The following is a 23,826-nucleotide window of genomic DNA, read 5'->3' on the forward strand; positions in this document are numbered from 1 at the left end:
TAATTGTTATACTAAATTTATAATTTTTGTTATTATATTATTTCTCATTTTGTTTAGGCTTTTACTCTTATTATTTCTTGTGTCTCAGATGTAAATTTATTAAAACTTTATCATCTTATTATATTCATAGGTGTTAATTTATAAAAATTTTGATATATAAACAAGTAATATTCTATATATAACTAGGAAGATTTGTTGTTATTATTATCCAAACTTTCAAACTTTTCAAAAATTGAAAATAATTAAAAACTTATAATACGACAAAATTTTATTACATATTTTACGAGATTATGTGAAAAGTCAAACTTTTTTCCATAGTATTTTAAAATATGTAAATAAATTTTTTTAAATGTTAACTATAATCTTGTATTATACAGGTATATTATGAGTACTTACTAACTAAGGTACTAAAAATTAATCATTAATAAAACATCTTATCGTTATTTCAAATAAATTCCCTAACACTAGTTTGAAATATGTTTTAAAGTAAAATAGTACATGTGTCTCATAAATCAGTAAATTTTGATTATTAATCAATTTTACCATGTTATCAGTAAGAATTACTATTTATGTATTAAAACTTACTATTACATGAATTAAACTTACACTATAAAAAGTAAGTTTGGGATATAAAGTAGTAATTTATTTATTTAAAAAGTAAGTTTAATATTTATTCCAATTTACATTTTGAAGTATAAAAGTTACTAATTTATTACTGTTAACTTACTATTTTAGATGGAAAACTTACTTTCTTATTTTTAAGTGTTATCCTATTTAGGTGGATAGGCCTATCAAATAATCAAATGGCCGCTAAAAGTAAATAAAAAATAAATCGAAAATGGTCATATAAGTGTTATCCTATTTATGTTTCAAAAAGTAAATCGAAATAAAAATGAAAGTTACTTTTTTTAAAAATTAAATTACTACTCTACATTCGAAACTTAGTTTTGTGGGGAGTAAGTTTAGTTCAAGTAATAGTAAGTTTTTATAGATTAATAGTAAATCTTGTTGAAAGAATAATAATTTGGTTAATCATCAAAACTTACTAGTTTGTGGCATAAATTTACTATATTACTTAAAGAAACTTATATGAAACAAGTATTAAGAAGTTTATTTAAACTAGTGCTAAGATTTTTTTATTAATGGTTGAAACTTAATATTATAGTTAGTAGTTGTTGGTAACATAAATGTATAATAATGATTGTATGTTTCATTCATAAATGTTTTGCGTTTTAAGCATTTTAATAAATGTATGCATCATTTATAAATGTTATGTGTTTTAATAAATTTATTTTCTAGGTCACAAGTATAAAAGGTAAAGTGATCGTATCTAATGTAGCGTAATCTTTTAAAATTATAGTAAATTTACCCATATATTAAGTTTCGTGAGTTTCAAATATATTTCGTATCATTCACAATATGGATTTACATGCACATTTTTTATGAAACTTGCTTTTAATTGGCAAATAGTATGTAAATTATTATAAAATGTCATTTTATGATAATCATAATTTTTATAGGTGAATGGAATAGGTGCAAGATCTTGATACTGTACTACAACACAAATTTGGGGATAAGTACAAGTTTCAGGCATCGTCATTTGAATTTGACGAATCTCCTAACATTCCTAAACAACCGAATGGGTAACTTTCATTAATGACGTTTTAAAGCCTAAAAAACCGTGTGCTGAGTATTGTATAACATGAGTATTTGAGTTGCTTTTCGAGTTCTGCTCATCAAGTAAGCCAGTCCAATTTGAAGTAAACAGCAAAATCTACATGCACAAGACATTTGATATGAAATTGGTATTTCAAAATAGGAGAAAACGGCTCATTTTGAGCATCAGAATGAATCTAACTTTTAATAATTGATACTTACGCATCAAAATTAAGCTGGCAGGACACTAGATATAGCTATCTAAGCATGACAAGATTACATGGCCAAGAACTGAATTTAGAGCACAAAGACTTTGGCTTCAGAAATCTGAAGCAATCAAAAGGCTAGTAACTTGATTTGAGAATTTGATCACCAGCATCAAGGGCTCTGATATCACTATCAAAAGCTTCAGTTTGGATTGACATTTCTGGTTTACAAACCCAAGAGCACTTGGATGCTAACAATATCTGAAATTTGATCACCAAACTTTTTTCCAAGCAAGCTGAAATTATTCACATTAAAACAAGTAAACACCAGAAATTGCAAACTAAGGAGATTATGTTCAGATTTAAAATCAAAACGCATTAAACTACCTTCGAAGAAACTTAAATCATCCTAAAAGCTTTGAGCAAAGACGTGCAAAAACATTTGTACTCTCTCAAGAATAAAATTCCTTAATGGTCTTGGCTGAAATCTGGTTCATTCACTACAAAACCATCACAAGATTTGTATTAAAAAAAGGCCACAACAACACGTAATCATAGCAAATAAATAACATAAAACTTAGGCGTGAAGAAGGAAAAATGTACCTGAATACTTTTCATCTCCTAACAAGCTAGTGTTTTGTACATGACTTTGGATTAATGAAGGATTGCATGCCCACATTAATGCCTATACAAATGCAAATAGAGCACCATTATATTTCATGCCTTCACACAAAAATAAATAAAAGCAAGCTATACATTACCTGACCAGGAGGAATGATCTGAAACCAATTACTATCCATTAATTCCTTATTGCATCCATGCTGTGAATCTGATTGCAATAGGCCATCGGATGATCCTATCAGATTCAAATTTACATTCTCAACATTATTGGGTGCCCCAACATGATCATAATTGTGAGTTTCATATGCATCTGTGCACACTTTAGTACATTTTCGTCTATCATGTCCAAATGACCTGCGGGAAAAAAATTGCCAAGCACAATCCATAAACAATAAGATTGAATTTATAAAGGCGTATATGAAGTGTACATATATAACTAACATTTTTGGCCTTCTAACATAAAGCCAATGAGTGGATGAAATTTAGCATTGCTCATTCATATCTGGTTTTGCAAAGCTATTCTAACCGTAGAATAAGTCAATTTTAAGAGTAGGTGATTACTTGCAATTTTTGCATCGTCTTCGCTTTCGCTTGTGAGTGGACTGTTTTGCCTTTTGTCCCTTTGTAGCAACAACAATTGGACCAAGAGAAAGTATGGACCAAAGTGGAAACCTTTGCCTGGGAATTCAATCGTATCGTTGGAATTGAGAACTAAATAAGAAGAAGACAGATGACTTTAAAGAGATAGGTGATACCCGAAAGTGTTTCAGGAACCCAAAACCGTTTTCAGCAACCCAAAATCATTTTTAGAAACCCGGTGATTTTTTCACTTAAATATGTAAATTTTTTACTTTTAGTATTAGTAAGTTTAGTTTAAACATAAGTAAATTTTGTCAAATAATAAGTAAATTAAATTACTCAAAGTGTAAATTTCTATTTCTGACTAAAACTTATCTTTCAGGCATATACTTACTAGTTTGAATTAAAAACTTACTTATCTTCTCGACTTGGCAACCCGTTTCTTTTCTAGGTATTTTATGATTAGAACTCCATTCTCTCTATATTACAAACCATCATCAAACTAATTGAAAACCTCAATTCTTATATAAACCATTCATCTGAATTTTGTTCCAATCAACCCATTCAACAGATTTATGTTCCAGTCTAATCGTTATGATATAGCAATGGCATTAACAAGCTATTTTGACTCTCCCGGTAAGGGTTACGTATTAGTAATTTTTTAGGAGGAAGATGAGTTATTCACATGTCCAAAATATCGAAACAACCAGCATAATCTAATCCTTAGTTCAATGAAGGTCACAAATTTGCGGGTAGGTAGATTAGATTATGTTGAATGCCTTTGGCTCTTTACAATGAAATTCAAAATTTTTTCTCATGACAGAGCAAAGACGGTGATATAATTGATTGTGTCTATATGTATCAACAACCAGCATTTGACAATCCTTTGCTCAAAGACCACTGGATTCCGCAGGTTTGCCCCATGCAACACCATTCAAAAGAAAAATAAACAAAAAATGCAAAAATATGAAGTATGTATAACACCATAATTGATTGATGGTCGGAAACTGTTCTATGAATTTTCTCTCCTTTCCTGACTGAAGAAGAGGGAAGATGTGATTCTACAAAATCTACATGTATCATAGGATGGTAATAAGAATTGCTTCTGCAACACAGATTTACAAGAGTAACAATGGCCAAATTTCCGTGGCATTGCAGACGTTACAATGGAGTAAAAAATTCAAGAGGCTGATAATAAATTTCCATAGAAACAACAGATTCGCAACAATGATTCTAGATCAGTTCAGTTCAATAACATATGCTCCATCAAGCGTATCAACTTAGAATTCCAAAACGGGAGAAACCTCTCTTGCCTGAAGAATTCAAGTTATAAAGCTCATGTTGAGTTACTAATATATTAGTAATTCTCACCCGCACAGAGTAGCAATCACAACATACAAATTTCTCTTTGACATTTCACCAAACATCTTATATGCATTCACAAATTAATCACATTTAACTTAAACGCCTGGTCTCAAGTCCTTTCCTAGATGTTTCACATGGCTATTAAACATATTTTACCCGTAGACAATCAAAACTACAACCATTTCCTAGATGTTTCAACGGACATTTTCGGCCCCAAAATTGCAATAAAATCTTCAAATTCTCAGCCTTGATTTCCCAAGAAAATCTTGACAAACAAAACAAATGAAATATAAATAAATTACAGCAATATAATCAAACGATTTCAAGAGAACATGATGATCTAACCTCGTCACTGCTATTTTTCATATGCTCTTTGGCTGGCTACCACCGTCGCTAACCCTTTTGTTGTGTTTGCATATGGCAGCACTCAAACCCAACCGAACGATGAGAAAGGATAGAAGCAAAGTGTGAACTAAAGATGAAAATTTTGAAGTGAGAAGATTTATTCAATTGTAACAAAGAGAAAGTGTGGATCAAAGTGGAAACCTTTGCCTGGGAATTCAATCGTATCATTGGAACTGGGAACTGAATAAGAAGAAGGTAGATAACTTTAAAAAGAAAGGTGATACCCAAAACCGTTTTTTTACTTAAATATGTACATTTTTTACTTTCAGTATTGGTAAGTTTAATTTAAACATAAGTAAATTTTGTCAAATAATAAGTAAATTAAATTACTCAAAGTGTAAATTTCTATTTCTGACTAAATCTTATCTTTCAGGCATATACTTACTAGTTTTAATTAAAAACTTACTAAAGTTAATATTAATTATTTTAATATAATATTTAAAAAGTCACTAAAAGATTTGATCTGTCACTAAAGGTAATAGAAACCTATAATAGCAGGTTTCCCTAATATCGTTACCATAACTATAGGCACTGTAGCACTGTCCTATATATATATATATATATATTAAAAGTTACATGTACAGTTAACATGTAAAACCATTTTTCGGATTAAAGTACCCCCAAATTAGAAACATAAAGCCCAATCTCTTTTTGAATTGAAGATTATTTGATTTTGTTTATAAAATAATACTGGATTACTCTTTGTAGTATGATGTATGAGAGAAAAAAATATGATTATACAAATAAAAATAATTAGAAAACATATACAATTTAAAAAAATTTCAAATAACTCTCAATCCCACACACACACCATCCTTTGGCGCATCGCTTGACAGTTGACATTACTGGGTAATGCACTAGTACTATTAAGCTATCATACACTCTATCATGAGCTGTCGGCTGAATTTAATACTGCGAAATAATACCAATATATTACATTAGGCAACTGACCCCCTCAAGAAAGAAACTGTACTGAATTGGCTGTTAGCGCTTGTTAAAGCCAGAAACTTTTAGTTGATCGGTTGGGGGATATTTACATGAAATTGGATGGCTCACACACGAACTTGCATTTTCATGCTTCCTAAAGATTAGATTTAGACTTTGGTGTTAGTGGAGAGCTTTTCTACATGTCGAGTAGCCGGTGCCATAATTATTGTGGTCAAACTAAACCAGGGGAATACAATTCTAATAAGCTTATGCAGTGCAATAATAATTTTTTCTTTTGAATCACTTCCAATACAACTCTTGTTTTGCCAGTCTTTTCAAAATTCCATGTTACAAATTTTGAAATCTTTGGAGCAGTTCAAGATCTCAGCAATGACAAATCCCACCGCCATAGTCTAACCGTTATAGTTAAAGATCTTACCATCCAAAAATTTCTATTAGCATAATCTGTTCCTCTGGTCTCAATCAACCAGCAACATTTTTTTTTCAATGGAGTACCCTACTAGCCATCATGTTTACAATATATAAAACTTCTACTACTTGCGAATCCTTTCAGGTAAAAAGCTACCTATGAACAGTCAATCTTTGAAGCACAAATTATCAGGTCCTTCATTTATCAGTGACAACATATGAAGTGTAGTAATTCAGAAGCAAAAAATAGCGGGACAAGAAACCTCCAGCTTGGTTTCAATAATAACTACTGCTGTATTACCTACCATAAGCATAGAAGTTTCAAGAACAATACATACATATATATATGTATATACTTTGGCCCTTTTTTGGCTCATGTTTGTAGAATCTAGACAAAATTGGCCATCAAATTCCTAGGCCGTATTAAGTATTCCTAGTGTAATCCTGTACTTGCTGGGGAAAATATAATCAAATTTACAGTTAAACCCTTTTATCAAGCCAACATTATTGCCTTCTTTCTTTTACCAAGTATGTCAATTTGGTCCAGCCATAAATCTACAGAGCTTTCTACTAAATAAGATCTCATGCAATCTGCAAACAAAGGTAAGCGAAACAATCATTTAACCAGTCCAAGATGTCCAAAAACTTAAGAATGGTAGCATACTAAGGTGCAATATTTACCATATAAACATAGGGATCAGTACGGCCTCCTGCTCCAGACCTCTTAACCTGCTCTAGATTCAGCAATCTGCAAAACTGAACTTAATTAGATTATCCTGAAATTAATTATACCATTATTAGCCTTCCAAAGTCAAGCTTAATTAAATCAAATTCTTAGACTGTTAAAACAACAAACCAGATTACCGAGTAAACTGTACGAAACAAAACCAGCTCGCAAGTAGCTATGCGATTGATAGCCCGATTCAGAGAGAAGGCACAACAACTAGTAATGCGTAATGGATTACCATAACTGATTACTAAACAAAATATTATTAGCTCTGAAAATCAAGCTTAACTAAATAAAATTTTACTTCAAACCAATCTCTTATACCATACCAGCATAGATAAATTGTAAAAAATGAGTCACTAAATAGGCAACATGTCAGAGGTATAACCAACAATGCATGAAGTACCACGCTGATTGCCTTAACAAATTGAATTAGGGACGGGTCACAAAACAACGGGCCACATATGAGGTATAGTTCAAGTAGGTCCCACTAGACCACGTGGCTGCTACCTTCATACGTGTCAAGTGTGTGTCTGTGTGAGAGAGAGAGAATTGTTTGGGCTCACATTCTCAAGGCCTTGCTGGTGCTGGGGCTGTCGCCGAGCAACTCACGAATCTTAACTTCGGAAGCGCGGCCGTGAGATGACAGAACTTTCAGAATAGCTTCGGCTCGGCGCCGCATGTGAGTCGAGCCTAGGATCGGCTTCCTCTTCAGATCCTTAGCGGGTGGAGTAACAAACAGATAACTTCCACGTCCACCACCGCGCCTGTTCATGATCACATTGCCGCTGCTTCCTGCACTGGAAATTACGCTGCTGGAGCCACTGGACAGGCACGACGACGCCGAAGCTGAAACAGAAGCCGATGATTCAACCTTCGCCGCCTGCTTCCTTGAGCTGCTGCGTTTCTGGCAGTCGGAGATGGACAAATTCTTCGATCGCCGCTTTCGAACCACCTGTACATTCGTCACAACGCAAATAAGCTCGAAAACAGGGTGAAACAGAGCAAAACTACGTAGAAATCTCCACCGAATTTTCTTAAGCTCTATAATTCTTTTCTAAGTAAATGATACCTATTATGATATCGAAAATGATACCTATTATAATTCAAGCCATAATTCAAGCATCGCTGTTCACGAGAATAACGAAACAAATAGCAGTTCACAGTTTAAGACGATCGTCGCATGCATTGTAAACCAATAATAGACCAATGTTCAATTCCAAATTCAAACTTCAGTCGAACAATGGCTTTAGAACTTTGAATATATGAACTGACATGAATCGCGACGCAAATTCAAATTATATTGAAACGAAATGAATCCAGATGCAAATTCAAATCATATTCAAAACGAATTCAACAATATCGAAGAACAACGGATAACACATTGAATTCAGAGAATTAGGATCATAAAGCAGAATATTCTTCCATAAACTTTAGCTTCGTCATACGTCTACTCATTTTTAACCAGATTTGACGAACACATATTGAGAGGTGATCATATTTCTAAGCTCGTACAAAGACGCAGTTTGAATCTAAATTCATGCGAAACCAGAATTCAGCAGAAACGTGCTAGGAAAGTTAATAAGACGATCACCTTCAGCTTCATCGTGTCGTGAAACTTGGAAACCACGGCGATCACCTTCACTCGCCGATCATCATTCTCGCTGGTCGTCACCGTCGACGAAGACGAAGACGAACAGGTCCAATGCGACTGCTGCGACTTGGAAAGCTTAAACCTCAACTTATTCTTCTTCATCTTACCAGTACAACTTCTCTCACTGCACAAATCAATGAGAATAACAATTACGATTTTCCGGAAAACTCAATTCAAATTCAGGTAAATAAAATGAAATTTGAAGCTCTGAGATTATTATTCGGATTCGTACAGCGGCGGCGAGAGAGGGAGAGAAGGAGGCGGGGTGGTGATGGCGACGGAGAGAAGGAGAAGAGCTGAGGCGACTTCACGTTCAACTGCATTTGGAAATTCAAATGCTTCTTCTTTTGTTGCTTCTGCAGCTGCCATTTTTTGGTTTTTGAAAAAGGCGGGAGATTGAAACGGTGTTTTTTTAAATTTTCGGGGAATCGTTGCTAAACTTTTTTTGTAATTTTTTAATCTATTTTTCTTTCTTTCAAGTAACTGAAGAACAGTTTCTGTATTTATAGAGTAGTGCTTAATTCTTTTCGGCTTTGAGAGAGTCATTTTGATTTGGGCTAAATGGTAATGCTGGAACGGACTATGGAGGTCTGTTTACATGGGCTGGGCTAGGAACATGAAGCTTAGGCTGAACATTTCATTGTTGTGGGCCACTGCACATGTTCAGTGGACTTTTTGCTGTGTTTATTAATTACCCGTCTAAAAGTTTTTTTTTTTATTTTTGGTAGGTAGAACGTGTTGAACGAGAAGTCGAGAACCTTCTACTTACAAAAATATCTGAATGGAAAAACATAAAATAAAATAACTGTTTTATAAATGTCAAACAAAAATTGGAAATGAAGAAGTTAAAATATTTAGCCTAATTTAATGTTGAGAGTCTCGGTATTCATTTGATCACATCCCTCCTCTTTCTGAATTTTATGTCTAGTTATTCAATTTTCTTGAACTTTTACCAAATCAAGAAAAATTGAGCAATAATACGATTTATCGAATATTGAGTAATTCATGAGGCACATTGTCCGAAAAAAACTAGGAAAAACTTCTCTCTCTTAAGAGTTGCACTTGTCTTCCCAAGTGTGGTAGTTCAAACTTTCAAAAACTTTCAAAAACTCACACCTGAATTTCCCAATCCTTGCCAACCATAAACCTTCTATCAATGAATCTGGAGAAAATTATAAAAGCAATTAAAGTGTTGGGTCTTGTAATGCGCATATGTTCAACTCCAATATACATTAATATCTATGCAACAGAAAGACCTTTGGCTTCATTAAGTATCATGTGGAAAAGCTTACTGGTGCACCAGAACATTAACATTCACTACTTGACTTTGTCAGTGCTATGATAGGTATGGTGAAAGCTTAATTTCATATTGAGCTTCTTTGTAGTTGTAGTTTTTTCTAGTTTATATTCTTAACTTTGTTGCTGACTTTAGCTCAAAAACCCAGTTAGCTGTTATTTCTCTCTAAGGGTGTGTGGTTTTCACCTCCCCCTCATACCCTCTAGTAAAGTTATATTCATCTGATTAAGAATCGTGTGCGGTATACTAGTGTATTTCTGTTGGAATACCATGGCGGAGGAGCTAGCAGATATTATGCAGAAGTTTGCACTGTGTGAAAAAGAGTTAGAAGCGACTGCTTTAGAGCTGGATGATGTAGGTACAGGTATCAAAAAGTGTCACCACAGCTTAGTAGGGAAAATAGTTGAAGAGAAAATTGTCAACTTTGTTGGAGTGAAAGATTTTGCTAACCTGGCAAGGGTTACCCCAGAGGGTTGGTAGTAATGGAACTGGGACCAAATATGTTTCAATTTTTCATTCCCTCCACTGAGGATAGAGAGAGAATTCTAGAATGAGGACTGTGGATAATTGATACTCAGGTGCTGGTGATGGAAGAGTGGTATGAAGGAGTGGAAGAGGATAAAAAAAGCTTTCAAATTAGGCTAATTCCTTAGATTATAGATGAAAAAAAAGAAAAATCGGACAATTGTAGGTCTGACAAGGGGGTTTTGCAAAACTATAACTGCCGTGCTGACTCAACACGGTTGAAAGACGTAAATTTTTTTTTTATAAAGTTAGATGCTGGAAAAAAAAAAAAAAAGCCTGCAAATCTTGTCCCCTACCGGGCTGATTTGGCCCTACAAGGGTGATCCTTAAAAAAAAAAAGGCAACCTAAAGCTTTTATATATAAATATATATATGTAATAGAAAGTTGCCTTTTGCCGGGCTGAGTAAGCCCAACAGGGGGTGTTTGTTTTATAAAAAAAAAAAAGATTAATTATACTTTGCCCCTTTCAACTTAAAGTTTTGTAACACTTTATCCCCTTAAACTCCAAACATATACCCTTTATCTCTTGTGGTCAACTCTTTGATGGGGTTAAGATGAAATAATAGTTTTTACAACCAAAATATCCCCGATTAATTCTTAAACACATATAATAATTGTAACATAATAAATAGCTATTTCTTTAATATTTGCTAAATGCATTTAAATGTAATTACATTATGCATTTCGATCTTTTATTTAAAAGAAGTATTGCTACGACATTGAGATGAAGTCATTGAGTTGCTTAGACTTCTTTTTTATGAATTATTTAATTCATTTTGATCTTGTAGCACTAAGCTTCATGTGCAGACCTACAATTGTTGTGCAGCGGGCCACTTTTTGGCCAATAATCTAAGCTTCCTTATCAGACCTACAATTGTCCAATTTTTCTTTTTTTCATCTATAATCTAAGAAATTAGCCTTCATATTAGCCCCTTTATGGGTACAGGCATGGAATCTACCCATGCACTGGATTTCTAAAGAAGTAGGATGGAAGATAGGATCCATCTTTCAGGAAATTAAAGTGGTAATAGTTCCTCAAGTGGGAGGGAAAGAAGGCAGACACCTGAAACTGTTGGCTTTAGTGGATATAACATCCTCCCTACTGAGAGGTACTACGGTTAAGATGTAAGGAACAATGAAATGAATAAGCTTCAAGTATGAAAGATACTAGATTTCTGCTACAAATGTGGAGTAATTGGCCATAGTGAAAGGAATTGTAAGGCTTCTATTACAGTAAAGAAAGGATTATCTGATAACCAATATGGGCCTTGGCTTAGAGCCAACTGGGGAAAGGGATCACCACAAAAAGAGCAATATACAGGTAAAGGTAAGCAGGATAAAGTTGTTTGGGGTTTCAAAGATAGGGAACTGGTGCCAAAGAAAATAGTGGAGCCTACTCCAAAACTAGAACAGGAAAAAACAGGAAGAGGTAAGGTTGGAGGATCAAGTAGATTTGAAAGGTTGACAAGGAAGAATAATGAGGGCACTAGCAATGTGAACTCCCCAACCCCAGTAAGTCAAAAATTCAGCATGGACAAACTGAGCATTGGGGGAAATAAGTAAGATCATGCTCTAGAGCATGATAAGACCTACTGCAGTGTCTATGGAAAACAGACTGAAATTCAAGATCAGCAAATGTTAGAGGAAGATGACTAACAACTAGCAAAATATTGCAGAGAGTAGAGTGGATAACACTACAGAAATAGAAAAGGCGATGGAGGTTGAGAAATTAAGCCTAGAGAATAAGCAGGAAGCAGTCCAAAAAATGAATAAAAGGATCAAAAGACAGTTAAAATCATCTGTCATGAAGAGACTACCTTTGACGGAGATTGATGGGAATGCTAGGAAATCAGAACTAAGAGGGAAAAGGAAAAGTTACTAGACTGATACTAAGATGGTGGATGTGGTTATAACTGAACTGGTGCCCAAGAAGAATAAAGTGACAGACTCATCTAAAGAGAGATCAGAGCTCAATGAAGGGGAGGAGACCAGCCTTCCCTAGTCTCCACACTCCCAATAAGAGCACTGGTATGGAATTGTCAAGGAGCAGGGAACCCCTTGACAATTTTCCAGTTGAGAGAGGCCTGCAACCACCTCTCTCCTAGCATGCTGTTCTCATGTGAAACAAAGAATAGAGAAAAAGTGGTGGAAAACATTAGGAAAAAATTGAATTTTGAGAATAGTTCTATTGTGGAATCAATTAATAGATCTGGTGGAATTGCCTTGATGTGGAACAAGGATATAAAAGCAATAGAGGTTCTTCAAACAGCCTTCACTATTGAAGCACATTTAATTGATCAGAATAAATAGATGGATTGGTGGTTTGTTGGCATATATGCTAGCTATGAAGCTCAGGTAAGAAGGAATCAATAGAAGGTGATAAAGGAAAGGAAAAGGCTTTGGGGGACAAGATGGATTATAGCAGGAGACTTTAATGATATTGTGTATAATGAGAAAAAATGGGGAGGCAGAATGAGAGCGGAACGAACATTCAAGGAGTTCAAGGCTTTTATCACAAAAAATGAGCTAAGTTGATATTGGTTTTGATGGGAATCCATGGACATGGTGTAATAGGACAATGAAAGGGAAGTTAAGCAAAGACTGGATAAAGCACTATGTAGTACCCCTTGGTTTCAAAGCTATGATAAGACAAGATGCATTCATATGGATAACTATAGTTCTGATTATAGTATGATTTTGATTGATAGTAACCCTGAGGAAAGAAAGAGAAACTTCATTTTCGACAAGAGATGGGTTCAAAGGAAAGGTATTGAGCATGTCATTGTAGAAGCTTGGAAGTTGGATATAGAAGGGTCTAATATGCATAGAGTCACCAAAAAAATCTCTTAGTGCAGGGTGGCTTTACTAAAATGGAGAAATAGCTTTCAATCAAACTCGAGGAAGAAAATCACCCGTATAAAAGCTAAAATGGAGGACCTTAAAGAAGCTGCTGAGTATAATAAGAAAGAAATGGTTGATCTGAAGCAACAACTAAAGAAAGCTTACTAAGAGGAGGAAAAATAATGGTGCCAGAAGTCAAGAATCACTTGGCTCAAAGAAGGGGACAAAAACACAGTTTTTTCATGCAAGTGTAAGAGAAAAAAGAAAGAGGAATAGAATGATGAACCTCCAGAAAGAGGATGGGCCTTGGACAACATCTGAACAGGAGTTGGGGAAAGAGGTGACTGATTATTACCAACAGTTATTTGCTAGTCAGGGAGAGATGAATCTGGAAGGAATACTAAGCAGTATACCACACACAATTAATGACTAGATGAATGAGAACTTGACTAGAGTAGTAACTGAGGAGGAGATCAAAACTGCATTATTCTCCATGAATCCTAACAAATCCTCTGGTCCTGATGGAATGACACCCCTTTTTTTTCAAAAGCTCTAGGACATTGTAAAAGCTGATATAGTTCAAGCTATTAGAAGCTTCTTTCACTCAGGATTCATGCTCAAATATATTAATCATACTATTATCTTTTTTATTCCCAAAATTGAAGTGCCTTTCAATCTTAGACACAATAGGCCCATAAGTTTATGCAATGTGGTGTATAAAATCATCTCTAAAGTTTTAGCCAACAGGCTTAAACGTGTTCTAGATCATTGCATTAGTAAGAATCAAGCTGCTTTTGTTCCTGAAAGGCAAATTATAGACAATGTCATTATCTTCCATGAGTATCTTTATTTTTGAAAAATAAAAGACAAGGCTCAGTAGGAAGTATGACTTTAAAATTAGACATGTCAAAAGCATATGACAGGGTAGAGTAGAAATTCTTGAAAGCTATAATGCAAAAAATGAGCTTCTTTGAAACCTGGGTGAACTGGATTTGGGGGTGCATCTCCACTGTCTCCTACTCTTTCAAAATCAGTGGTGAACAGAAAGGCTTTGTTATCCCACGAAAAGTAATTAGACAAGGAGATCCTCTATCTCCTTATCTATTTTTGTTGTACTCAAAAGGCCTATCTAATCTTTTAAAGAGAGCTGAAGAGAACAGACAAATTTCTAGGATTAGAATAAGCAGACGGGGGCCATCTATAAGTCACTTATTTTTTGCAAATGACACACTAATTTTTTGAAATGCAAACCTAAGCCAAGTTAAGGAACTTATGAGAATCCTGGAAGAATATGGAAGAGGCTTTGGACAGATGTTTAACTTTGAGAAATCCTCAGTCTTTTTCAGCAAAAATGTTACTGAGGATAAGCAGGATAAGGTATGCATCAAATTAGGGAGCATACAGAAGATGAGTCAAGGGAAATATTTGGGCCTACAATGGTTATAACTAGATCAAAGGAAACAAGTCTTTGGTTCTATTAGGAATAACTGTCAGAAGAGGATGGGGGACTAGAAAAACAAGTTGCTAAGTGCAGCAGGAAAGGAAGTGCTGCTAAATGCCATTATAATGGCTCTACCAACGTATGCAATGTTTTGCTTCAGATTTCTAGGGAAGCTTTGCAATGAAATTAACTTAATGATAGCTAAGTTTTCGTGGGGAGAAGAAAGTGGAAAAGGCAGGATGCACTGGTACTCTTGGTAGAAGCTAACTAGGGACAAGTGGAAAGGGGGATTGGAGTTTAAAGACTTACAAAACTCAATAAAGCCCTGCTTGGGAAACAGGTTTCGAGACTACTTACACTTCCAAATTTGTTAGTGAATAAAATGCTCAAGGCTAAGTACTACCCAACTAACTCCTTGTTCAATTGCAAAGTGCCTAAAACTGCCTTATGGTTTTGGCAAAGCCTGATGAGTGTAAGAGAGGAGGTGCAGAGAGATATTAGAAGGAAGATTGGGAATGGAAAAACCACCAGAATATGGGAGGATAACTGGCTACCTGGCAGTTACAATGGCAAACCAATGACCAGGAAGCCTCACACCTACAACATCCAGAAAATGGAGGAACTAATCATTAAATGTAGATGGAACAAACCACTAGTGTTCAGGAGCTTCAATAGCAAGGGTGTCTCGGAGAATTTGAAAATCCCAATTAGCCTAGCAGGAAGAGAAGATGGCAGCTTCTGGACATTAAGTAGCAATGGATAGTACTCTGTGAGCTCAGCATATAAAGCTCTGAGTAGGGGAGAAGAAGCTAACAAGGTGAGTCCAAATGGAAAAGGTGAGCCAAGCTCAAATGGCCAAGATGAAAAGGAGTAGAAGCAGTTGTGGAAACTGGAGATCAAAAGCAAGCTAAAGACATTCATTTGGAGATGCCTGAATAAGGCATTGCCAGTGAATGAACTTATATACAGTAGAACTAGGAAGGGAGAGCCAGTATGTAGCATCTGTGGAGAAGACGTGGAAACTGCAGAACATTTTTTTTTCTTTTGCAACCAAGCATAGCAGGTTTGGAGGGTGGCACCATTACAGTGGGAAGGCTTAACACACTACAGAGGAAACTTCAGTAGATGGTGGAGTAGACTATTAGAAGCTAAAAGCAGAATGGGAGGTGCTGACCATATAGTGCTTACAGTCAACATTCTTTGGCAGCCGTGGAAAGCAAGAAATGACAGTATTTTTAATGGTAAACATCAACATCCTTTTGAAATTGTACAGAACGCGCAATCAGAATGGATGGAGTTTGTAGCAGCTCAGGAAAGGGATAAATGAGTGAGCATCCAGAAAACAACAACAGCGAATAGGAAGCACAGATAAACATTGATGAGGACAATTGCATGTCCATAAGCATTGAAATCAACAGCTAGAAGGCAAACAAAGCGCTAGGAATAGGCATAATAGCCTCGAAGGCAGATAATACACAAGTTGTGTGGGCCTTACGAGAAGGAAGTATAGGCGAGAAGCTGCTGGACTATGCACAAGCCATTAAACTGGCTCTGAGCAAAGCAATGGAGCAACACCGGCAAGCAATTAAACTGGAAATTTCATCACATGAGCTTCTACAACTTTTGAAGACCAAGAAAACTATGGATGTTAAGACTTTTTGTTCAAATGGAGGACATCCATACATTAAGTTTGCTGTTTTTGAAATGCTCATTTATTTTGTCCTCAAATGAGAGTAGTAAAAGAAGTAGAATGATTAACAATCATGCTGTTAGTTTAATACTCCCTCCGTCCCACTTTGATAGTCCTGTTTTCCTTTTTCATCTGTCCCAAATTGTAGTTCACTTTTCAATTGAAGCATGTAGTTGTATTTTAATTTTCCTAAAATACCCTTATTCAATGTAAGTTGTTGTTACTATAAACCTACCACATTTAATGAGAGTTGACTCTTTTATTACCATCAATTCAAATTCCCATAAAGTTGTACTCTATTTAATGTGAGGATATTTTAGGAAAATAGCAATCTAAATTTACTTTTCCAACAAAGTTAACTACTTTTTCTTAAACTGTGTGAAAAAAGAAACAGGACTATCAAAATGGAACGGAGGGAGTACAAGATGAGGAATGTAGGTTTCCTCCGTGTCTTAGTACACGTTTGTAAAACTCAACATGAGCCTTTGCTCAAGAATTGTACAGTTTAATTTTCAATCAATAAAATCTACCGTTTCAGTAAAAACGTAATTCATGAGGTTGACGATGAAAAATGTTCCAAATTTGATTTTTCGTTCCAAAGTATATTGGATCAAACTCCCTTTTCCTCAGTTTTTATAACCTGCTATTTGCAAGGACGTGTCCTGGATCAATTGAGGTAAGAAAAATTTTTTTCCCCCCTAGTAGTAATAAGGTTGTATTGTCGAGGAGATAATCAAATGTAAATTTAAGGCTCTGACTCATATGTGCTCTGTAATTGGCTAAATGCTATAACTACTAACCAGCAGCATAAGTTGTTGGCTGATGACTTCATAACCACCGTCAATGACATCCCAACAATCCAGACTGGAGTTGAAAGCAAAGTTGAAGTCATTCTACAAAAACTCCAAAAAATATAACAATTCAAAAGCAACCCTTATGTTTAATTAAAATCCTGGCCGAGTGCTCATAAAGTATTAGTAATAATTATTGAATTATCTGTAACAAAAGCAAGTACTAGTAGTATTGAATAGAAATGTTGAAACTAGCTGAGGGTAAGCTAAGCAGTCAGTATACAGCACAATCAGCTCACAGTCTTCAATGACTCTTTCTGCATGTGAGTTTGGAAACTATTATATAATTCAAAGAAAGGGAAACGTTGATTTAGGAGAGTTAAAAACAGCTCCACAGTTCAGAATCCATGAACAAGATTGTTTAGCAGAACAACAAATTTCAAGCCTTTAAAGGTCTCTCTGACTTTCTCAATTGCAGTAGTAACATCATCCATTCAGAATCATAGATAAGGAAGAGGATCCAATTCCAACTCCAAAGCCCCAGTTTTGAGCTGTTGTTGTGGGGCGGCAGTGATGATAATTGTATCCCATTCCCATTTTCTTCTGCCTTGCAAGTTCCGCTAACATTTTTCTTTCTACCAGAAGTTATCATGTCCCCATTTTCTGAAACCAGATTTCTCTCCTCTTTTTTCTTGTTAGTTATTAGTATACCCGTCTTCTTTAATACCCACACCCACAATTCTCCTAATTTCCTACTTTTCTACTATTACATTATCTGCATAAACTAGCAGTACAAAGTTCAAAGAGAACAAAAAGGGGTGAAAAATGAAATGCATTCTTGTGCCTGGACGCAATTGGAGTCTGCAGCCAGCTGAGCTGCCGAATGAGTCTAAATACGGATACTCCATTTTTTTAACAGTTTCATCCCATGAGGGTATTACTTGTACAGATCAAAATCCTTGCCATCCAATTTCCACAACTTAATTATTTAGTTAGTTAATCCATCCAAATCCAAATTCCCCCAATCCCAATCAAATCCCCACCAAATTCCAGATCCATCACAAAACTTAATCAAAACTAATCATTGAAAATTGCTACTAATAACCTCTAACACTACATGACAATGAAAACAGACCTCATACTCATGCCCCGTTCCCCTCTTTGCCCCATCCATCAAGCCACCTACTTGTAGTTGCATCCAAGCGTAAGAAAACCTCAAACCGACACCGAAAAAAAAAAATAAGGAAGGAAACCAAGTACCCCATCCCAGGCCCCAAGGAAAAGGGCCAAAACCACCGGTCCACATCACTCGCCTCTGTCGGCAAAGGCAGACACTCTCTCCGGAAAAACACACACGGCACACACTGAAGACTACAGTCAACATTGAATTGAACCCAGAAAAAGGAGAAACACCCCCATCTACATTCTACACTCTCACTCTGTGTTGTGCGTGAGTGTGTGTGTTTTTTGTGCATGTTGTGAGTGTACTGATAGTAAAGGCTGGAGCTTTGAGCAAAGTCTAAGGGAGTTCAAATGCAAGTCCAAGATCGTTCCTCTGCTAAACCCCCAAAACCACCCCACCAAGAATCAGATGGGCAGCTCCTTCCAACCTCAGCTAAATTCTCCAAGCCCACCAAGAATCTTGATTTCTCCACATGTGTTTGCGAAAATCTGTATAGAATCATCATTCTTTTCATCCTAGTTACCACCGTCGCCGCCCTCTTCTTCCTCCGCAACGGCGCCTACGGCAGCGACACCTCCGCCTTGCTCTGCATCCAGTCCACGCAGTCCCATGCCATCCATCCCCAGCTGCCCCAAATCCGCTGGAATTCAATCCCTCCAATTGCCGACAAGTCCAGTGCTTTTGCAAATTTCCGATCGGAGAAGTGGATTGTTGTCTCCGTTTCTGATTACCCCTCCGACTCGCTTCGGAAATTGGGGAAGATTAAGGGCTGGCAGCTGCTGGCAGTTGGGAATTCGAATACACCGAAAGATTGGGCGCTCAAAGGTACGATTTACTTGTCTTTGGAAATGCAAGCTCAGTTGGGTTTTCGAGTTGTTGATTACTTGCCTTATGATTCGTATGTTAGAAAATCTGTTGGATATTTATTTGCTATTCAGCATGGTGCTAAGAAAATATTCGATGTGGATGATCGAGGGGAGGTGATGGATGATGATATTGGGAAACATTTTGATGTGGAATTAATTGGGGAAGAGGCTAAGCAGGAAGTTATTTTGCAATATAGTCACGAGAATCTCAATAGGACTGTTGTCAACCCGTATGTCCATTTTGGGCAACGGTCGGTTTGGCCGAGGGGATTGCCGTTGGAAAATGTGGGTGAGATTGGTCATGAGGAGTATTACACTGAGGTATTTGGTGGGAGGCAGTTTATTCAGCAAGGGATTTCGAATGGGCTGCCGGATGTGGATTCGGTTTTTTATTTTACTAGGAAAACCGGGCTGGAAGCATTCGATATAAGGTTTGATGAGCATGCCCCGAAAGTGGCACTGCCGCAGGGGATGATGGTACCAGTTAATTCTTTTAATACAATTTTCCATTCGTCTGCATTTTGGGCTTTGATGCTTCCTGTTTCGGTTAGTTCAATGGCTTCGGATGTGTTGAGGGGTTACTGGGCACAGAGGCTGTTGTGGGAGATTGGTGGGTATGTGGTGGTATATCCTCCTACAATTCATCGGTATGATAGAATTGAAGCATATCCCTTTTCTGAGGAGAAAGATCTTCACGTGAATGTGGGTCGGTTGATTAAGTTCCTGGTAAGTTGGAGATCCGATAAACACAACTTGTTTGAGAAAGTTTTGCAGTTGAGTTATGTAATGGCAGAGGAAGGATTTTGGACCGAAAAAGATGTCAAATTCACTGCTGCGTGGCTTCAGGATTTGCTTGCTGCTGGGTACCAACAGCCTAGGCTGATGTCCCATGAATTGGATCGGCCAAGGGCAAATATTGGTCATGGTGATAGGAAGGAATTTGTGCCTCACAAGTTACCATCTGTTCATCTTGGAGTCGAGGAAATAGGGACTGTAAATTATGAAATTGGGAACTTAATTAGGTGGAGGAAAAATTTTGGGAATACTGTTCTTATTATGTTCTGCAGTGGACCTGTTGAGCGTACTGCCTTGGAGTGGAGATTGCTGTATGGTAGGATATTTAAGACGGTTATTATATTGTCAGAGCGGAAGAATGTAGATCTTGCTGTTGAACAAGGCCAGTTGGACCATATTTACAAGTAAGTCTGCTATCTTCCATTGCCAGGGTTTCATTTTTCGCCTGTGGTTGTACCATGTTCTGCTGCATCAATACAATTTTGGTTAGAGCACTCCAGGTTATCAGCATCTCCAAGCTGACTGGAGAATAATACATACTTTTTTTAGAAGATTTGTCAGACATATGGTAAAATTTTAGATGCCTTAATATCTACCTTTTGTGAGCAATGCAATTTTGGAAAGATTTACTACAAGAAATAAAGAGGTTTATCTGAATAGGAGATGTTAATGGCGCTAGACTTTTTTATGATTGCACTCCAACTGTCTTTTTTTCCATGGCATATGAGAAGATAGTGGGAGAGCCGTTATGCAAAGTGGAGTGCCATGAACAATTGCCTTATCTGAAATGATATGCCATTAAGCTAGAGAACATTATTATCATGCACTCAAGTTGTCTTCTTCAACTGATAATATAGATAGAGGAAGTGGTCTTTTGTCAAGCATTAGGAATAATTAGGAGAAGGTAATTGTTTTTCAATGGAAAAAGGAGAATAACTGAGTGGCCAGGTTAGTAGATTGCAAGAAACAAGGTTTCTGTTTAATTGCAAAAATCTTAGGAAGGTTGCTGATCATGACAAGTTTCAGGATAGGTAAGTGTATTTACTTTTGGAATCGTCATATAGATGTTAAAGTAGCACCCACTGCAACATAAAGTCAGGGGACCTTAAAATAGTTTGGAGACATTTAAAGTTGTATGGAGTACCCTGCTTTTAGAGATATTTTCACATGTACTTCTTGTTATAATGATATTTATATTGACATCGTGACTGGTAAAGCTGGAGCAAGAGTCTACATAAGTTAGAATGTCGTAATCATCAGATGATAAGTTGTGGCTTAACAGACAATACGTCCTTCAGGTTCACTGCAAAAGTGAAAAAAAAGTCTGAGCAACTCACTATAGTCTTCTTTTGCTTCTACTTATGGACCTTTAATGTGGAAGGACAACCATACAGTGATAATATAGCTTGTCTTGACAGGACATCGGCTAATGTGGCATGATTAGACTTCTAAATTTTTGGCCCTTCAAATTTGGGGTTGTAATTGTTTGTGCTACATTTTTGAGCAATGACCTTCTTTGTGGCAAGAATATCCTTTTATCTTATTTTTGCTACAAAGCTGTGAGGATATGTCAATTGTTTCTTACTTTATACTGGTTTTTGGACAATTAATAGCTCCTAGCAGAAAAAGTAGAAAAGGAAAAAATCTTGAGAATGAATATTGAGTAGCGCATAGAATATTGGGAAAATTTTCTCCTTGTGGATATCTTGGCTTGTAAAATTCACCATCTATTTCCTTTAACCTATACCACAACATACATACATACTGGACATGCATTGAGTATGTATAGATAAAGTTCTTATTTCTCTGAAATAATATTGCAGAACATATGATGTTCGTACACACACCCAGGGTGTAGGGTATTATTAGTGGTTCCATGTCTTATCTGACATTTAGACCTGATGAAAGCGCTGTTTTGGCATATTTTGTTTGGAAGAACTTCTATTTCCGCTGGTACTTGTGCTTGGTCAATATGGCCTTTTTCCCCCTTCCCTTTTCCTCGCATGCCGAATCTATAATTCCACTGGGACAAGACTTGCTTTTCAAATAAGTATTCTCTTAAAGCTAACCTTTTGCACTTTCAGGTTGATGTGCGTCTGATTTTGCTGTTACTGCTAATCATTTTCTTTTAAGACGATTCCAGTTCTGTATTGTGTTCTGATAATACTCCTGCTTCCTCTCCAGGTATTTGCCAAAATTGTTTGAAAGATATAGTAGCACAGATGGTTTTCTGTTCCTTCAGGATGATACAATCCTTAACTATTGGAACTTGCTGCAAGCAGACAAGACTAAGCTGTGGATTACAAATAAGGTATATGAGATGTAAAGATCTTATATCAATCAATTGATGCTTACATTCTGTAATTCCTCACCAAGAAAGAATGAGCTTACTGTGATTCTTTTTCTTATGATGAGCTGCAAGGTGTAATCTATGTTAGGTGGGAGGGGGAAGTTTTATTTTTTTAACCACTAAATGTAAATGTAGGTTTCTCACCTTTTCCATGTCCATAACTTACTGCATATAGGTTTCCAAGTCTTGGACCACAGTTTCAGCTACTGGGGACAATGATTGGTTTGCAAAGCAAGCAGACATGGTAAAGAAAGTAGTTGCCAACATGCCAGTTCATCTTCAAGTCAATTACAAAGAATCTGTGAAGAGTGAGCAGAGTCTGACAATATGCAATTCTGAGTTATTCTATGTCCCTCACCATTTTGTTGCCGACTTCGTGGATCTCGTTAATCTCGTTGGTGATCTAGATATCCATCACAAGGTTGCAATACCCATGTTCTTTATGGCAATGGACTCTCAGCAAAATTTTGACCCCGTGTTTGACACAATGAAATATCAGCAAAAGCCACCTAGTAATTTGACAATGCTCTATTCCTCTGAAGTAGCTGCAGTTCATCCATGGACTATATCAAGTGAGCAAGAGTTCATTAAATTGATAAGAATTATGGCAGCTGGTGACCCTTTGTTAATGGAACTAGTCTAACGGAAAGCAGTTGCTATTGTTCGAATCCCTTGCGAGAGGGAGAGATACATAAACATGTATAAGTATGTCAGACACCAATTTCTGCAATTTTTTTGTACCATTCTTTGGAGGGGTGAAGGGTTCTTTTTGTAGATTTTCATGTATTATTGTTTACCTGTGCGATAGATATACTGACACAAAAAACCAAGTCATGGAGAGTGGCCGTGCTTCTTTTTTTTACCCGTCTTTTTCCTCTTCTCCGGAAAGTAGCATGGTTCCTTCAACAGCCCAATTTGTAAATCATGTACTTAACATTCATAGAAATGAAACTTCCTTACATTGTTTGGCACCTTTTAGGCTTTTACCCTTGATCAAGGTTGTGTTTAAATGGTTATTTTTGAAGTATTTCCTCGTCGTTTCTGCATTTGACACTTGTAGGGAGATATACCGCAAATTGAATCTTCTTGGTGCCAAAATTAGAAGAAGAGGCACACAGTTTCGCCAGTGCACTTCTAGCATCAGCTTGAAGGGGACCTATGCCTATTGCCTAGAAAGGATCTCTATTTTGATTAGCAGATCTTCTTGTTCAATTCTTCCTGATGTTTTGGTTTATTTCCCTTTCTTTACAAGTTTTTCTTCCGCTTTTCTGGAATATCTTTTCTTTTTTCTTCCCCTCTTTCTAGGTGTTTTTCTTTTACCCCCAAAAAAACAAAAAAATCCCCCCAAATCTACTTACCCAAATTAGCAGCAAAATTATAATTTTGTTCTTTAAAAAGTTCCCCCTAAAACTGCTTTACCCCAAGTCACCAGAATATTGGATTTTCTTAAAGAGTACAGAATTTCTTTTGTTGGTGA

General features: G+C 36.3%; 2 protein-coding genes across 2 annotated transcripts; one reads left to right on the forward strand and one right to left on the reverse strand.

Annotated features, from left to right (window-relative positions):
- Positions 1–1,833: 1,833 nt before the first annotated feature.
- Positions 1,834–8,938, reverse strand: LOC113696451 (uncharacterized). The gene is made up of 9 exons (XM_027215862.2): positions 8,802–8,938; positions 8,510–8,693; positions 7,482–7,870; positions 6,870–6,936; positions 4,773–6,779; positions 3,045–3,161; positions 2,624–2,837; positions 2,250–2,362; positions 1,834–2,158 (listed from the first exon to the last, which is right to left on the reverse strand). Exons 1-5 carry the CDS (start codon positions 8,936–8,938, stop codon positions 6,771–6,773), a joined length of 786 nt encoding a protein of 261 aa, XP_027071663.1. The 3' UTR covers positions 1,834–2,158; positions 2,250–2,362; positions 2,624–2,837; positions 3,045–3,161; positions 4,773–6,770.
- Positions 8,939–18,345: 9,407 nt separating this feature from the next.
- Positions 18,346–23,320, forward strand: LOC113696074 (probable glycosyltransferase STELLO2). Its single transcript, XM_027215405.2, has 3 exons — positions 18,346–20,403; positions 22,184–22,310; positions 22,525–23,320. The coding sequence occupies exons 1-3, from the start codon at positions 18,689–18,691 to the stop codon at positions 22,990–22,992; spliced, it is 2,310 nt and encodes a 769-aa protein (XP_027071206.1). The 5' UTR covers positions 18,346–18,688; the 3' UTR covers positions 22,993–23,320.
- Positions 23,321–23,826: the final 506 nt, after the last annotated feature.

This window comes from Coffea arabica, chromosome 6e (genome assembly GCF_036785885.1).
Source record: "Coffea arabica cultivar ET-39 chromosome 6e, Coffea Arabica ET-39 HiFi, whole genome shotgun sequence".
Classification (NCBI taxonomy): Eukaryota; Viridiplantae; Streptophyta; class Magnoliopsida; order Gentianales; family Rubiaceae; genus Coffea; species Coffea arabica.

Excerpts from the sequence above, each read along its gene's own strand:
- LOC113696451 (XM_027215862.2), bottom strand. The coding sequence starts at position 8,938 with ATGGCAGCTGCAGAAGCAACAAAAGAAGAAGCATTTGAATTTCCAAAT. Across the intron at positions 7,871-8,509 it reads ACGACACGATGAAGCTGAAG|GTGGTTCGAAAGCGGCGATC; the intron begins GTGATCGTCTTA and ends ACGAATGTACAG. Across the intron at positions 6,937-7,481 it reads ACCAGCAAGGCCTTGAGAAT|ATTGCTGAATCTAGAGCAGG; the intron begins GTGAGCCCAAAC and ends TCAGTTTTGCAG.
- LOC113696074 (XM_027215405.2), top strand. The coding sequence starts at position 18,689 with ATGCAAGTCCAAGATCGTTCCTCTGCTAAACCCCCAAAACCACCCCAC. Across the intron at positions 20,404-22,183 it reads CAGTTGGACCATATTTACAA|GTATTTGCCAAAATTGTTTG; the intron begins GTAAGTCTGCTA and ends CTTCCTCTCCAG. Across the intron at positions 22,311-22,524 it reads AGCTGTGGATTACAAATAAG|GTTTCCAAGTCTTGGACCAC; the intron begins GTATATGAGATG and ends TACTGCATATAG.